The 17,760-nt window shown below is 26.3% G+C and overlaps 1 protein-coding gene across 1 annotated transcript in view; it reads left to right on the top strand.

Moving 5' to 3' along the window:
* Positions 1 to 17,760, top strand: part of LOC129956676 (tyrosine-protein kinase hopscotch-like) — a 38,374-nt gene that overhangs the window by 13,220 nt on the left and 7,394 nt on the right. The window contains exons 8-16 of the mRNA XM_056068610.1: positions 1,048 to 1,257; positions 1,479 to 1,600; positions 3,122 to 3,266; positions 6,217 to 6,373; positions 7,492 to 7,804; positions 11,063 to 11,162; positions 11,248 to 11,440; positions 14,407 to 14,537; positions 15,968 to 16,134. Of these exons, the coding sequence (XP_055924585.1) occupies positions 1,048 to 1,257; positions 1,479 to 1,600; positions 3,122 to 3,266; positions 6,217 to 6,373; positions 7,492 to 7,804; positions 11,063 to 11,162; positions 11,248 to 11,440; positions 14,407 to 14,537; positions 15,968 to 16,134 (1,538 nt within the window). The remainder of the gene's footprint in view (positions 1 to 1,047; positions 1,258 to 1,478; positions 1,601 to 3,121; positions 3,267 to 6,216; positions 6,374 to 7,491; positions 7,805 to 11,062; positions 11,163 to 11,247; positions 11,441 to 14,406; positions 14,538 to 15,967; positions 16,135 to 17,760) is intronic.

The raw sequence follows: 17,760 nt of genomic DNA, 5'->3' as shown, positions 1-17,760 counted from the left end.
TTACTGTTAAATAATTTAAGGATTTAAGGCTTGTTAATGTTTTTGTTCCTCTTGAAATAAAAAGTGCTTTGAAATGACAGAAAATTGTGTGAGCATTCATTTACTCTTATGAAATAGTTTAGTATGTACTTTATATTTTGACTTATGACTATATTGATTTTTTTAAATGTCCATTAGTCTTTTTAAAAAAGAATTCAGCGTCATTAAAAAAGAATTCATCAATGCATTTACATAACAGGAAGCATGTTGTTCATCCAGAAATCAACTGACACTTTTCTGTTACAATTTTGTAATGCTTAGATAGTTTTATGTGCCCGACAAATTTGTCTTCATAATTCCTTCATTAAATAAAAATTATTTTTATCAAGATCAAAAAATTTTATTTTGTATTTTTAAAGCCAAAAATATCAATTCTTTACTGTCAAATCTGAATTATTTATTTTCAGGATTACCTTTAAATAAGTTTGAAACTCTTATCTCCTTCATTTTGCACTTTTACAATTTTTATTAGCTTTATTCCTTTAATGCTTACAAAAAGCTAGAAAAATATCTCTTTCAAAGCTAAAAATCTATGTTTTCTTATTTAAACATGGTTTCTTATAAAACATTTTCTTTGTAAACAAACAAATTATACTCAACCATGGTGTTTTTTTTTTTTTTTTTTTTTCCAATATTCCTTGCAATTTCCTTGTTGCAAGTGAAGTTAGCAGGATTTGCATAGCATAGAAGAATCGCAACACAATCCTGAGGATTGGTGAATGTTAGCGAGCGGGGGCCTACCTCCTCCTATTTACCTCCTCTGAATTTTGCTCGTGTATTCTTTCATTTGTGTTCATGAAATTGCCATTATTTGCAATAAATACATTGAGTTATCTCAGCAATTTAATGAAGTTACTTTCTTTATTCAAATCTTATTTTTTTGTTCACTGTCTGATAATTTTCATGTAAGTGTTTTTTCTGTTCATTTTCTGACCATATCATTGCTACCACTTTTATTCATTTTTGAAAGTGATTTCATTTGCATTTATATGATCTTATACCTTTCAGGAGTTCTTAGCCCAGTGTGATAAAATGTTGTATTGGCAACATGATGCAATTGTGTCAACAGTTGGTATGATTCTTACAAATCCCACTGCATTAGTTATGGAATGGTTACCTCTTGGGACTCTAGATAGATACCTTGAAAATCGAACAGATGTGCAAGAAGTTGATTTAATCGAGGCTGCATATCATCTTGCTCGGGCACTGTGGTATTTGGTGAGTAGAATTTAAATCACAATGCAACATTAATTTTTAAAGAATGAAGAATGCATACTTATTTTCTTTAAAAATCTGATGATTTTTCATCATATATTTATGCTGTATACATTTCTTGTACATTTGTTTTTTGTATACATGTTTTGTACTTTTTATTTTTAATGAAATTGTTGTACTATTATCTTTCATGTTAATAATAGAATGAATTTATTTCTTTCCAGGATGAACAGCGAATGGTTCATGGAAACATCCGCTGCCATAATATTTTAGTTTCTTCTCATGGTGAAAGCTGCTTTAAAGTAAAACTAGCTGATCCTGGCATCATCACATATACTGATGCAGAGTAATACTATATTTTTATCAATATATTTTGAGTATACATGTTTTAATTAATTTTAATTTTAATATGTTTCTACTCTATACTTAAAAGTATTAATGAATAGTAGTAACTACCAACACAAAATTTTAGAAGTTATTAAAAATTTTATTATTTTTTTGAAGATTTTTTTTTTAATTTTATTGTTATAACACTCTGAATGTGTTCTTAGGAAATAAGCAATATTTGTTCTCAGAAGATAACTAATTGGCAATTTTATGGTAGTGTAAAAAAATTTTTTTTTCTATTAAAATACAGATTTTTTTAATCAGTTCAATTCTCTTTTTCAAATCAACAAATGTATTGCAATATAATTAACAACCATGGTACCTTTCCTGAAATTAATTTGATTGAGGCTTGAATTTTTTGCATATAAATTGGTATTATACTGATTTATGAAATTTAAATCTATTTTAAGAAATTGTACTTATTTAGATATTTAATGGCTGGTACATTCCATATACATTATCACATGGCTGTGACTTGTTTGCTATTCCTGTTTATTTTTCAGATAAATATTAATGCAGATTCTGCAATTTTGATTTTTCTCGAGTCAGAAATATTTACTACATGTTTTATATTTTGTTGTTTTGTATGTAGCTGAAATGAATCTCTTCTATTATAATTATTCTAATATTTATATGTAATTTTTCTCCTCCATTGTGAATTTCCCCAAATATGTAGGCTGAGAATAATTTATATCTGTTTTCTGCACTAATACTTTTAATATGTTTGTTACTATGTAATGAGCCATTAAGGAATAATTTACTGAATCTTGAACTGGCAGAATCATAATATTACTGTATCATATTCTCATTTCTGCTTGTTAACTTACATAATGTCTAACTGCTACTATAAGGTCCAGTTTTATAAAGTATTGCAAATTTGTTATTAAAAATGGAATGAATTACTGGCTATTGCCTTCATCAGATATCAGCATAATATTTCATTATGAAATGTTATTGGATTTAAATAAGCATATTTGTTGTATTCAACATAAAAAATAAAATATCCCATTGAATGGAAATCACTTAATATGAATAATATATGTTCACCTTATGGCTTATGTATTTAATTCAATATTGGAAATTAATTTTTTTTTGTTTATTATTTTAAAATATCAATCATAGTTTCTAGACTTTTGTACTGTCAGATTTGGTTTTAAAAATATCAAGTAGGGAGGCAGGTTCGTGCCAACCTGTTATTCAAATTTATGATTTTAAAATGAAGATTTGTAGTCTTCTTTATTTTATCCATTATTGTTTGGGTTTTATAACATAATTCATATTAATTTTTCTTCATTTTTTTTATTTCATGAGATTTTTCCTGTTTGAATGTATAGAAATTATATCTAGTGCATACATTATCTTTGTTGTGACCATCTCTACTGTTTTACTCACATAGCTTAGATATTTATTCCAAAGTCTTGTCAAGAATCTGAGATGATTGGGGCATCTTGATATGATTATTTTATTTCATTTATTTCAGCATTCATTGGATTCCACCAGAATGTTATGATGATTATTCTAGAGCTAGTAAATCTATTCTTGCTGATGTTTATGCATATGGGACTACTGTTTGGCAAATAATTTCTCGTGGTGGGAAGCCGATGCCACTGTTAACACCAAAACAGGTACGATGAAAAAAAGATTAGCATATAAGTTTTGTATAATATGAATACACAAATATCAGAATGTGCTCTGTAATCTTTAGAAGTATAGTATTGAATTCATTAACTTTTTTTTAAAAAAAAATATCCCTTTCTGCTGATTTATTTCTTTTATTATAAAAATTTTAATTTATGTGTGTTGATTCTATTTTTTACTGGAGAAGATAAGAGTTATTTGCTTTTTAGAAATTATGTAATTATTTCTGCTATTAACATAGATTCTTTTAATGTGTCACCTTTCAAAATTGTTTTATTTCAATTTTATTGTAAAAATTTCATTTTATGTTTATTGATTCCATATTTATTATTAATGGAGATAAGAGTGTTTGATTTGCTTTTTAGAAACTGCAAATATTTTCTTGTCAAATGATTTTACTAACTGCAGATATAATATTTTCCTTATTTTCCATTTATTATTATTATTAAGGGGAGATGAATGTCTAATGTAATATCAACCAAGAACATTTATTGTGGATGTTTTTTCCTTTCATTGTAAATTCTTTGACTTATAAACTTTTATAACTTAATTTCTCTACACATAATTATAATAATTTCTCTACACTTTTCAGAGAGGAGCAGAACTGAAATGCTCATTGATCTTTAAAAAAAATTGTTTCTCAAGCTTAAATGAACTAATTTATATGCTTTGTAAGATTCGTGAATTGTTAGAATTGAAAGTAGAAATATTAATGCATAAAATTTTTTATGAAGTAAACAATAATGAATTGTGAATGCCTTTTTTTTTTTTTTCCTATTTTGCTATTAAATTTTTCAAAGTTGTTTCCTAGTTTTTCTATCGATATATCACCATCTTATAGTAATTATATAACATCTCTCTTTGTGTATGTCTGCATCTTTTAAACAACTTTCAACATCTGGGTCATCAACATGATGACCCATTAAAACTGTAAGTATGACCCAAAGAAAATATTTACTTAATAAAATATTTAAGAAGGAAATTAGTAAATCACTTTTTCTGTGTTAATGACAATTTTGAAAAAATTGAATAACTAAACATAAAACAATAGTTACGTGACACATTTGCAAAAAATGAATATGAATCCTTTGGACTGGAAACATTATCAGATTTTTTAAAGACTACTGCAATGATTTCAATAAAGTATATTAATTTTTATTATTGCAAATTGGAGATAATTTTATTTTCATATACTATCACAACAATAAATTGTACACTGAGCATGAAAAAAATCATTATTGCTATACATGCATAATAATTGTTGATGATTTTCCTGATTTGTAGTACAGTGATATTTTCAAACATGAACAAACATTTTCCTAAAACCTTTTGCTCTCTTAAAAATCTTATGTAAAAAAAAAAAACATATTAGACTGGTATGGGCATGTAAACTGATAAATTATTCATTTACAAGATTAACAGGGTTGTCAGATGACCAGGAATGATTAGCAGGTTTCAGGAGATTGAGGAAATTTATTCTAGAACTTTAATTTTATTCCTTTTAGAATAACTATCTGATTTGACAATCTGCTGATATTTTATTATAATACATATGAAACAATCTATGAAAACCAATTATTTACTGACAGCTGAAAACAGAGACCATCTATGTTTCTACCCATGCACCAGATGATGAAATATATATTTAAATTTTCAAGGGATCAAAATTTAAGCTATGTAGGATCATTAGCGCCATATGTGAGATGTTCCTTTGATTCTTAAGTACATGCATCTAGTTAATAATGGATTCTGCTTTAAACTGTGTGGGCTGTTTTCAGTCAACTAACCAGTTCATTACTTGTCTTATTTCTAAATCATACATGTTTATCAACTGAAAAAAAAAATAATAATAAACATATGCATTCACTGCAGCTTTTTGCATAATTTGTGATATTGCATTGATAATCTGATAGGATTATTCTTTGTTAATTTGTCATTTGTAGATTAATTCAGTAATTAATTAGTTTAGTTTTTTTTTAAACTATGCATTCTTTTTTATATATAAAGATAGATACTTTTGCTTTATTTTCTTTGTAATATCAAATTTTGATTATATATATATATATATATATATATATATATATATATATATATAGATTTCAGAATCTAATCAGAAATTAAGAGACCAGAAATAATTTCTGATTCCACTTCATATAGATATGTAATAAGTGATATGCTCTTCTAAGAGTTAAAGAAAATTTGTCCTTGTTTCAAAATTGATTTGTTTTAGGACAGCCAAATGTTACTTTTAATTGCTACTACTTAAGGGGGTTCATTAAGTTTTTGCATTATGGCGTCTTCCATTTGAAACATATATGTTATGCAATTTTCTGTATCAAATGATTCTGACAATTTCCATTTCCCAAAACTTTTGGCATCAGTTTCGAAAATTTATTATGCTATAGACAATATGTTCTAAGTTTTGCTATTGTTAAATCTGGCGAACATCCGGTATTTTTTATTGGTTGCTTGATTATGAATCATATATATATATATATATATATATATATATATATATATATATATATATATATATTGGTCCATTTCTCATTTATATAATCATTATAGTGACACTAAAACAAACTGCTAGCTGTGCTTGCAATTTTCATTTCAATGTTGTTATCTGACTGCTTGCATCATGTGCTTCTAAATTAGAATACATAGTTTGTGGCACTGTTTATGTCAGATATCATTAACATTTAAAGGTCTATTAACATATGTTTCTCCTATGTCATAATGTTCATCAAATCAATTTTATTTAAAATGCCATGCTCCGTTATAATTTTAGTCTCTCTTGGTATGTGTAATAGTAATTGAATTTTTGAAAAATTGCTTAAATCAGTTATAAAAATCCTCCCCCCTTTCAGTATGGTCAGAAATGTTATTGTATTTATATTAAATAATAAATGTACAATGACTTGCATTCTTCTTTTCTAGGCAAAAGAACATTATCTAAAGAATCTTGGTCTTGGTATTCCATCCACTTGCCAAGAAGAAATGGGAAAATTGATTGAAGAATGTTGGTTTCGAGATCCAGATAATCGAAAACAACCTCAAAGCATTGTGCGGGATGTGAATTCAATTCTTTATCAAAGTATAGAAACTTTGCATTTTTTTTTTCTTTAAGAAATAATTAACACATCTAGAAAATATTTGGTTGCCAGTTATCTCAAGCCCTTGGGGAAAAAAGCATAAAACAAACATGCCTCGTTTTGATTTTTTTTCTGCATTTATGAAGTTTATATTTTAATTTGCAAATAAAAATTTCATTTATCTTTTAAATATTAGTGTTCATTCAAAGCACTTCATTGCTTATAAAGATATTTCAACCTGTATAGTCATTAAATATACTATTATTTACATATATAATAAGAAAGGTATTAATAATTTTTAAAGAAAGGAGCAAAATTTAACTTTGTGAATGGCAACTTGGAAGTGAATAAATAAAATAACTTATCTACAGTATTTTCTTTCAGTAGGCATGACAATAGTAAGACTAATTTTTTCTGTGCATGAGATCGTAGTTTTTTGAATTAATACCTAATTAATTAGACATGAAATCTTCGCTAAATCTTTCTTATGCTTCAAAATATTTGTAGCAAAAATTGAAGAAAATCTACGAAACAATTTGGCTTCTATAGCAATCAAATAATTGTTAAATTTTACTTTTATTTAAAATCACTTTATATTTTGCATAAAGATCATATTAAAAAAAGTCAATTTCAATGGATCTCTTATTAATTACAACTTCAGTTTGGCATGTTTTTGTAAGATTAGTATGATTATGCAAAATGCCATGTAGAAACCATCAACTTATTTCTTAAAAAGCTCTTACATTTGATATTGATCTGCAAGAAAAATATATCTTGAGTGAGTTGATCAGTGCATGTAGTTGCTATCAGACTAACCCTTTCTTCTAATAAATAAAATAACTTAGATTTCTAAGTAAAAAGTAACAATTTTATTAGAGTGCTATTGTTATAATAAAGCCTTGGGATAAGTAAAGAAACTGAGGAGATAGTAATATGCATTTAAAAAACTAATTTATTATACTCAATTTTTTTCCCCATTTTGAAAAGACTTTCATTTCTTTCTTTTATTGTTGAAAGACCAGTTATTGTTAATTATATTTTTCTTATTTAAATTGAAAATTTTTGTTATTGGATTAATTTAATATTATTGATTGATTGATTGGTACTTATTTATTTGCAGTTTATGACTCTAGACGAACTCATTCATATGCAGTAGTAGATGAAAGGGCAATAACTAAGGTTGAAAGCCCTGAGAAACCACCTCTTCCAACAAGAAGGCCACCAGTGAAAGATTCTTCTAGAAACATACTAAAGAAAATTAAATGGCCTGTAACTGCACCATTTAGAGGTTTCAATTATAATGTTTTATCTCAATCAAGATCAACTCTTAATGCTTCTAGTGCTAATTCAACAACATCATTTCTCACTGAAGATAGAGAGAATGATGAAAATTTTGATGAACCTTCACAGAGTAATTCACTCATTAGTATTTGGTAAGCAGTCTTTTCTTCATATTATGTTTACAGTCTACTTTTATAAGCTAATATAGAGTATTAATATTTAGCAAAATCTTGCTCACTAGCATCATCATAAAGGAAATTAAGCGTTTCTCTAAATAAATATAAGTAAAATGTTAACCATCAAAATGAAATTTATTTCTGCTTAATTTTTTATTTCATAATTACACCTACAATAAAAAAAAATTCTAATATTTTTAATGTTTGGTAGAGAAGATAGCTTGACTTTCTGATGCCAAAATTTAAAACAACTTTTAACAATTCATGATGGTGATGCTCAGGGCATATTTTCTTGTGGTCCTGCATTGTGTGTGTGTGTGTTTTAATCCTACATTGCACAGTGATTCATATTTGCATTTTCTTTCCCCAATTAATCTTGAAAAATTTATTTATTATATATGTGATTTGAAATAGCCAAATTTTTGGCTAATTAATTTTAAATAAAATTGTAAGTATTATGTATGTTTTAATTCCTTTTTGGGTATTCTGCAAGTTCACATATAAATATATACATAACAACTGTAGTTGAGGAATAATAATAAGATCATGCATTGTAGGTAAAAATAAATATATATATATGTTAGGAAATTATGTTTGTACTTATTTACAATTAATAATAAAGTTATAAGTAAAAGAAGGTTGCTTTATTTTGATCTTGAAAAATAGCAATAACTTTTACCTTGATATGTGTGTGTAGCTGTTGAAAAATGTGTTAACTATTGAAATCATGGCTTATACATATAAGCTCATTCTGTGTTACTGAAAATGGTTTTTCTTACTACGTTAAGAATCAAAGTTCTATTTCTGGACGGAATTTAAAAGAACTGCTAAGTTAAAATAATAATAATTTTTTTTCTATCATATCTCTCTGTAATTATGTTTCATGTTTTCCAATGTAAATATTTCAAAACAATGCATTCCTTAAATTTTTCTATATTTCATTCTAGATCAGAGCTCCTTTAAATATTAACGAATTTTTAAAACATCTGTCATGTTCTTCAAATTTTAATTTTAAAAAATTGATTAAAAAATCATGGATTTTTTCGAAAAATTATTTAATTGAATAAAAAAATTATATAGACATATATATTTCAAAATTTTAAAATCAACAAAAATTTCAAAAAAAAAAAGAAGTGAATGGAAAAGTTCTCATTGCAAAAGACTGAGAAAAAGGATCTGCTCGAAATTCAGTTTTCTTTCTGCATTCTCCAGCTAGGTTAGTGACTGAAATAAAATGCAATTTTTTTTTTATCACATCATAACCCAAAGGAAAAATAGTTCTAATGTTTTTATCTCTCCAAATCATTTCAAAGAGCAATTTTTATTAATTGTTTTAAATTGAAAATGTTGGAAAGAAAATTCCTTTGAATTATTATGATGAACTCTTAATATTATTTGCAAAATTAAATACATTAGTAATTAAATTTATCTATTAAAAAATTAGGCTATTTCAATTACATAATTCATAACATAAGCCTCCAGTGTATTCGTTATTGCAATAATTGAACGTATTTGCTAAATTAGATCACAAATTCACAATTAGCAGAATAATCTAGAAGCTATTTTATGTGTGGGGAAATCCAATAATAAATAATTGCTTAATTTAAAGATTATATTCTAATATTTATACATCTATACTTATATAAAGCTCAATTAGTGTGTGTTGGTGCTCTACAGGCCAGACCGTTCGACATACAGCTACCAAATTTGGCACATGCATACCTTGGAGGTCGGAAATGTGCACCTGGGGTCGCTTTTTTGAATTTTTAATTAGAATTTTAATTATTAATTAAAAACTAACTTTCCCACCAAAAAAAAATCTTTTCATTTCCCCACCGCCAAATGAGTAAGGCTTCAGTTTTTTTCCCCATGCTAAAAAGGATAGGTTTAAGAAATTTTTGGCAGATTATTTCAAAGGATTCTGTTTATTTTCTTAATGTTTGATGCATTTCAAATTAAACATTGTTAATTAACCGACATTTCAGATTCATTCTGAAGTACTTTTGAATTAAAATAAAACAGAATAAAGGAAATTAAAAATTTCTAATCTGCACAGCAACTGGAGTAGAAATTTCATGAATTTGCGTTACCATAATTGGCTTTGGAAATTCACACATGTGCATTGTGTTCTGATTGTTGACAACTATTTTCAATGGATACGGACTTGGTTTTGAAGGTTTAATATGTTTTCGACAGATTATTTCAAACGATTCTGTTTATTTTTTTAGTGTTTGATGCATTTAAAACTAAACATTGTTAATTAATCGATCTGTTCATGATGAATCTGAGAACATTTTGTTGAAAACTTCTTGAGATATTATATAAATTAAGAAAAATATTCTTTAGTGCCCAAAAGGTTTAAATATTCAGTGACTGTGTTTTCAGTACTCATATTTAAAAAAAAAAAATGCTTCTTTTAGTAAAAAAAATATTATATTTATTGCAGTTTAATCATTTCCACTTTTATTTAAAGCATAAATTCTACAGGAGCTAACAGAAAATTAGTGAGATACATATTACATTATGGTTGAAGGCCTTTATAATATTATGAGTGAATTATATGACTATTAAAATTTGAAGTTTTAAAATATTTTAATGAAGAAGCAATTAAAATGGGAGTGCCATAAAATATTTAATTATTAAAATTTTAATGTGCATTAAGATTGACGAACCGGCTGGTCACCAAAAGCGGCTAGTATTGTATAAATAGAGAGAGATTTCAGAAAACACTTACTGTTTGCAGGAGTGCAATTACAAAATATCGTTAATAAACAAAACATAGGCTACACCATACAATGCAATGATAGGCAACAAGGAAAAGGGTGTGACTTATGATTATCACAGCTTATCTTGTATCTTCCTGTTTGGGGCAGCTAGTTATGTAAAAAAAGAAGAGGAAGGGGGTGGAAACTAAACAAACTAGTAGCATCACCTGGAAGTTATGCCACTGATAAACTTTTCAGAATTGCAGAACATCAATTTTTTAATCAATATACACCAAGTTACCAAGCTGTCACATTATTTTCTTTATGTATTTAAATATTCCTAACTTTTTATGTAATTATTTCTCGCATTTTAATTGTCTTGAATTTTCTTATATATGTTTCCTTGCTTCTAAATCTGAAATACTTGTTTATTTATTAAAAATTTCTATTACCAACTACAGTTTTTAGTTTTACTTCCTTGACAAAATTTTTGAAATAATGGTAATATATATTTTTCCTTCCTTGATAGTGATGTATTTCCATCAGAAATTCTCTTGGATAATCATATAAGGGATCCGTCGTCTATTATTTCATATCATAACTTAACTATTAAAGGAAAGCTTGGTGAAGTAAGTTTTATTCGCTTGACTGTCTTATCCTAACATTTTAAATTCAATTGCATTTTTATTATTATATTTTATTTCAATGTTTTAGGGCTTCTATGGTGAAGTTTTGAAAGCTGATTTTTTTAATCCTGTGTTATTGAAACCTGAAACAGTAGCTGTGAAACGTATCAAAGCAAAAGATTCTGTTCCGCATATACGTGTAAATGAATTGCATGCTGAAATGAAAATTATGAAATCTCTATGTCATAAAAACATAGTGAGAATTATTGGCCTTGTTGAAGGTACAGTAGTATTTATAATTGTCAATATTTACAGCATATTATCTTTCTTTTTAGCTATATATATATATATATATATATATATATATATATATATATATATATATATATATATTATGATGCTTTACTGTTATAAATTTAGTAAATAATTTGTTCAAATGTATAAAAGTATGTCAAAAAAATATTAGAAAATGTAAAACATCAAACTGAGAAAAAAAATCTCTGATTAAAATTTTTATCTAAATAAATTAAGAAGTTTAGCATAAGTTTTTTTTTTTTATTTTATTATTATTGTTATTGTACTTATCACCTGTGAAGCATAAATAATGCAAGCAGAAATGTCAGAAAATATTACTTTGGTTTGAATGGTTGATAATTGATTCTCCAGGAGTCTTGGGAAAGGACATAGTACCCAGAAATTCATCAAAATATTCAAATTTTTATTAGTTAGTCATCTTAAATGAACTTATAAAATTCCAGAGCTTTCTTGATATTTTTTATTTAGTTATTTAGAAATTTTCAATGCATGACAGGAGAATAAACAGTGTTGCCAACACCCACTATTTAAGTTCTCTGCTGGCAAAGAATAAAGTAAATATTCAATTGCTAGATAAAAATTATTGAAATCTTTTAAGGTTCTTATTTAAATTAATTTATGGATGGAATTCTTCAATTTTGATAGATAAAATGTACTTTTTTGTATTTAAAATGAAATTATCATATTTAAATTAACTTTTATTTCCGTTTTTCTCATGTATAGTCTAAAGCTTTTAAAATAGTGGAAATAAAAGTATGAAAATTTTTGTGTATTTAATGAAATTTGCTAGTAGCAGAACTGTTCATGAAATCACTTCTGTGGTGTATATGTATATTTAATAATTTTAAATTAGCTACACTCTAAGAAATTTCTGATCTGCTTGAACTCCATCTTCACTGAAACTTTACCTTCAGAATTGTACAGGCTTTTCATTTTTCCCACGGAAGCAAAATGATGAGGTTTGCATTTTAGAGGGTGAGTTTTGATCAATTCCGACGAACAAAAGAGGGTGATAGAAAAGCCCATGGGGATCACAAAATACTATAGCAACCCTGTCCCATCTCCAACTGTTTGCAAGTTCTGCCTAATAAATTTATTTTGCTCAAAATTCCAAATTAAAAAAGTTTTGACACATCCTCAGGCAAAATAAGCTTATGTCCTAATAGAACAGTTAAAATCCTTTAAGATGATACCAATTTCATGGAAATGCATGGATTTACAGCCGAGTAATAGCATTGAAACGTTGGCGAAATTCAAAATCCAAATGCTGCCGAATTTTATATTTCTTAATTCTGAAAAAACTATACAAACTTCAATTTGTTAAATTAACCAAAAAGTTGTCCATACTTATCTGCTGTAGAATGAGACCACCATAAACCATATAAGTGTTTTGTTTTAGGAGAAATCAAGTTTTTCATTGGTTTCAAACGTTTCAGCACTTATTACTAGGCTGTAAATCCATGTATTTTCATGAAACTGATGTTATCTTAAAGGATTTTAACTGTTCTTTCCGAATATGTGCTTACTTTGCGTGAGGAAGGACCCCAAATTTTTTTATTTGGATTTTTTACGATTTTGAACAAATCAGTGAAATTTGACATTTTGTAGCTTGTACAGTTTTTGTACAACTGTTTAGTACAGGTAACTTGCAAACAATTGGAGATGGGATAGGGTTGCTATAGTGTTTAATGATAACCATGAGCTCTTCATTTGTCAGAATTGATGAAACTCATCCTGTATAAAATCAAAGTTCTTTCTTGTGCTCTTTAACCATGAAATTCTAAAGAATAAAAATCATTAAACTCAACAACTGTTTCTCCAACAATTTCCCCTTCAACTCTGATTGAAGAAGCAGTTGTTGAGTTCTTTAACACTTTTTAATATTTAAATTTTTATGGATATATTCCAATTTTTAGCTTATATAATATGCACAATTAATATTTAAAAATTTTTGACCTTTTCTTTTTTTTTTTTTCTATCAGACTTTAACTAAACAAAAATAAAATTTTATTGCCCCAAATTCTTGCATTTTTTTATGGTAAATAGCATAAAATAAGTTTGTCAACATTTTGTAAAAGTTATAAACTATTCTATACATTTTTTATAATTCTATTGCAGGGATAAAAACTTTAAATTGCTATGTCTTCATATTGTACTTTTGTACATGTATTATTTTTTGAAACCGTAAGATATTTTCAACAATTAAAGTGGGGATGGGAATTTTTTTTTTATGAATGTTTTGTAGAATTATGTATGGAATTAGCTCTAAGATGTGTAATAAATTTTAATTAAAGTTAAAATTAATGTATTATAAAAATTTTTTATACGATCAGACGTAATAAATTAAATTTTAACTGTGCAAAGAACCCCATACTCAGTTCTTATGTAGTATATTATGAGGTACTTGGGAAAAGGTTATACACAATGTACATATTTAAAAAAGTCTTATGAATTTTTTAGAAAGAAAAAAACTTTCTAAAATTAAATTTGACACATTTTATAATAAATCTAAAGAATTTTGTGGATGATAATGATGAAATATTTACTTACTTAAAATATAATTAAAATCTTAGTTACAAATATTTTTTAAAAAAATGCTTAAATATCACCATGTCGCCTTAACTTGATTATTAGTCCAAGTTATATTTATTCTGTGAAAAGTTGCTTGCTTTAATTCCATCTGAAGATTTCGAATAAAATTATTCAGAAAATAGAAATCACCTCATTTACTCTGCTTAAATACTAAAATTTGCAATGTTTGTGGGTTTATTTAGTATAAACTTTAATAAGATATTTTCGTTTGGAGATTAAATTAATGGCAAATTATGTTAAATAATATTATAAATTAATAATATTGTTATTAACACAAATAATATTAACACTTGTGCACTATTTGAAGTTTTTGCTTAATATCAATTTGAATTTATTCTAGATCCTGAAACTATGTTAGTGATGGAGTATGTGGATAATGGCAGCTTGTTATGCCATTTGCAGTCATACAAAAATAAGCAAGAAGAATTAGAACATAAAGAACTCATAAGATTTGCTTTGGGTGTGGCTGAGGTAATTTATTGCTGTTTTATTAAGGCTTTTATCAAACATTTTTAAAGAATCTACTATGTAATCTACCTACATATTATCTTTCGTGAATGACCATTGGCTATTAATAATGATTTTGTATGATTTGCTGTCAGATGTGGAAGAAAATTGATGTTGGAGAAGAAAAAAAATTGTCATATTGAGGGAGAAATCTGCAGCTGATAATTTTGATTATATCTACTAATAATAAAAATGAATGTATGTATGTATCTATGCTCTATGTACTAGATTGACTTAAAGCTACCAAACTTGCCTCAAATATACTTTGGAAAGTGGTGTACCGTGACAGGATTTTTCAAAATTTTAGTTAAAGAGTTTTATTTAATTAAAAATGAAGCAATATTTTGATGTTTTCCCACTATAACTTCTGAAAATATTGCATATTGTTGTCAGAGATTCAAATCATTTTCATTGTTTCATAAAACATTTAATTATGTAATTTTCTTTCATTGTTAAAGGCAAAGAAAGAAGGATATTATCAAATATCTTTGTAGTGTACAAAATGAATAAAAAAGAAAAGTCGCAAAAGTTAAAATATAGATATTATAGATCTTTACATTTTTAATTAGATTATGATGTCATGGAACTAGTTTAAATTAGAAAGATTCATTGCACAATGTACAGAACATATGTAAGACAATTGAAATAATATTAATGTCTGAGAATTAATGGATTCATAGGTATAAAGCAATGTCTAAATTGCTTAAATGAAATTATACATGTAGCCAGTATTTCTGGTAAATGAGCTGGTCGCCAAAGGCAACTAATTTTAATAAAAAAATAAAAATTGTGGATATGGAAAATTTAACATCTTGAATAATCCATGGTTGATTTTTCAACAAGTATATATTTTTTGATCAATAATGTTGAAAGTTTAAGGATGATGGGCAGATGAATTTGACTTATCAAAATTTTCTTTGGTGATAAATGGTGATTACCAATTTCCAAGAGTCAGGCAAAAATTATTTCACCAGATCCTATTACTTATGTAAACTTTTTCAGGTACTGTAAATGTCAAAGAAAAATAAATTGAATAGAGATTGAACATTTTATTTGAAATGCGAGCTGTACTTTCTGCTATTAAATAGAACTACATATCCTTACACATTTTAAATTGTATTTGTAAGCCTTAGAATTTACTTGTCTCATAAAATTCAGTCAAAAGTGAATTATTGCTTTCAATACATAAATATTTTTCATATAATTCAGCAAAATTCTTCTAAAGGTGTAATATGTCGATAAGTCTTTAATTTTAAAGTTGAAAATGTTATTATATTTATTAGTTTTTGTTTTTTTTATGTCTATATGTAACTTTAGTCAAAATTGTGAAATTCACATTTGATTTGGCTTTCTTATTGCCTTGTAATTTTATTATTAAAATTTTGCCCTTTCAGGGAATGGAATATTTAGAAACTCAAAATATTGTTCATAGAGATCTTGCAGCCAGAAATATATTAGTAGGATCTAAAGATGCTATTAAAATATCAGATTTTGGTCTTGCACAAGAGATAAAGGACCATTATTACCGTATGACAACAGACCGAAATATACCAATTCGATGGTATGTAATTCTATATACTTTATATTTTTAAAATTTTATATGCAGTAATATAACCTGTATTTGCTTAAACCAAATGGCTTCTTCATTTGCATGTTTTTTGTAAAAAGTTTGATTTTCATATATATATTTATTTAAGAAACTGATACTATAATTATTTCTTATCTAAATTGTATAATATTTTTTTAAGAGGGATTTTTAACTTTCTAATTTAATTAATTTTTATTCTCAATATTCTTTTACTCTCAAAAGCTTGGAAATTTTATATGGTCTTTACCCTGTCTCTCTAGATGTATATATGTTGATGGAAAATTATATACACTGTTTAGTGAAATTTAGTGCATATATCATGTTTTGCATGTATTGAAATAAAACAAAACAAAAATTACATAACCATTTTTAAAAAATGACAGAAAAATTGTAGCTAATGATTATTTTACCTCTGAATACAGTAATGGATATTGAGAATTTCTTGCAGTGACACTAAAATATTAACATTTTTGTTTTGTTTTTAAAATTTTTGAAATGCAGTTCAGATTTGTGCATGTATTTTATTGTAATCTAAAAATGGGTAAAAAACAGTTTTATTTTAAAAATAGGCAGTAAAGAGATTGCTAAAATGCATATAACAAACAAACAAAAACCATGCAGATTCCATATGGATGGAGTACAACTGAAGTTATAATATCAGGCGACATCTTTTAGAAGTTCTCTAAAATCAGTACTGATTCAAATTTTTTTTGTTCAAATTTTTATATTTTTCCATTCAGGAACTTGAAGATATTTATTTTCCATTCAGAAGCTCTAAGCCCCCCCCCCTTATCACCTGGGCGTTTTTACCATTCAGAAGCTTAAAAGAGGTCATTACTCTGTGAAAGGGAAACTGAATTAGAGATTTTAGTATTAATCCCCAAATCTCGTTAAGTTTTATATTTCCCATTTCTCAGTAATATTATTTAGTAGTAAGTCAAATATTTTTAATTGTTACATTAAGAGATATTTTTAATTGTTGCATTAAAGTAACACTTGAGTAAAGGCTTAATAATTGATTTAAAAAAAATTTTGATAAAAACTAAACTTGGATCAAAATGTAACTTTTTTTTAAAAAGTCGACTTTCGCTAACAATATTTGTTTTTGTCGAATATGCAGTAAAATGTGTACTTATGCAATTTCACAGTAAATTATCCTATTATCATTATTTTATTTTAAAATGTAACTATCGTTACTTCACGTACAAAGTTATTTACTTATCTGTTGTAAGTATTTATTTTTTATTTTTAAATTATAATTTCTTTTTCTTTAGACAGTATTTTACTAGGCATCTTGTGATGCAGTGGATCTCTACTTTATTGGAACTTGTGATTATTAATTTTCAAAATTATTGACTTATAAGATTGCAAATATGTGGAAGTGAAATATTTTTCGTTCAGGCTTCATCGTTGAATAGTAACCTATAAACTAGACTGTTTGAAATTTAATTTTTGCATTAAAAAAAGGAATATTTTTATTTCTTTATATTGAATCTCAATTAATAAAGAGATCTAATTTAAAAAAGTCATTTAATAGCACCCCTCCCTAAAAAAAAGTATTAAACAACACTTTGTCAAGCTGCTAATATTTGGAATTCG

The sequence above is a fragment of the Argiope bruennichi genome, chromosome 2, assembly GCF_947563725.1.
Source record: "Argiope bruennichi chromosome 2, qqArgBrue1.1, whole genome shotgun sequence".
Lineage (NCBI taxonomy): Eukaryota > Metazoa > Arthropoda > Arachnida > Araneae > Araneidae > Argiope > Argiope bruennichi.
This window is presented reverse-complemented; position numbering and strand designations above follow the sequence as displayed.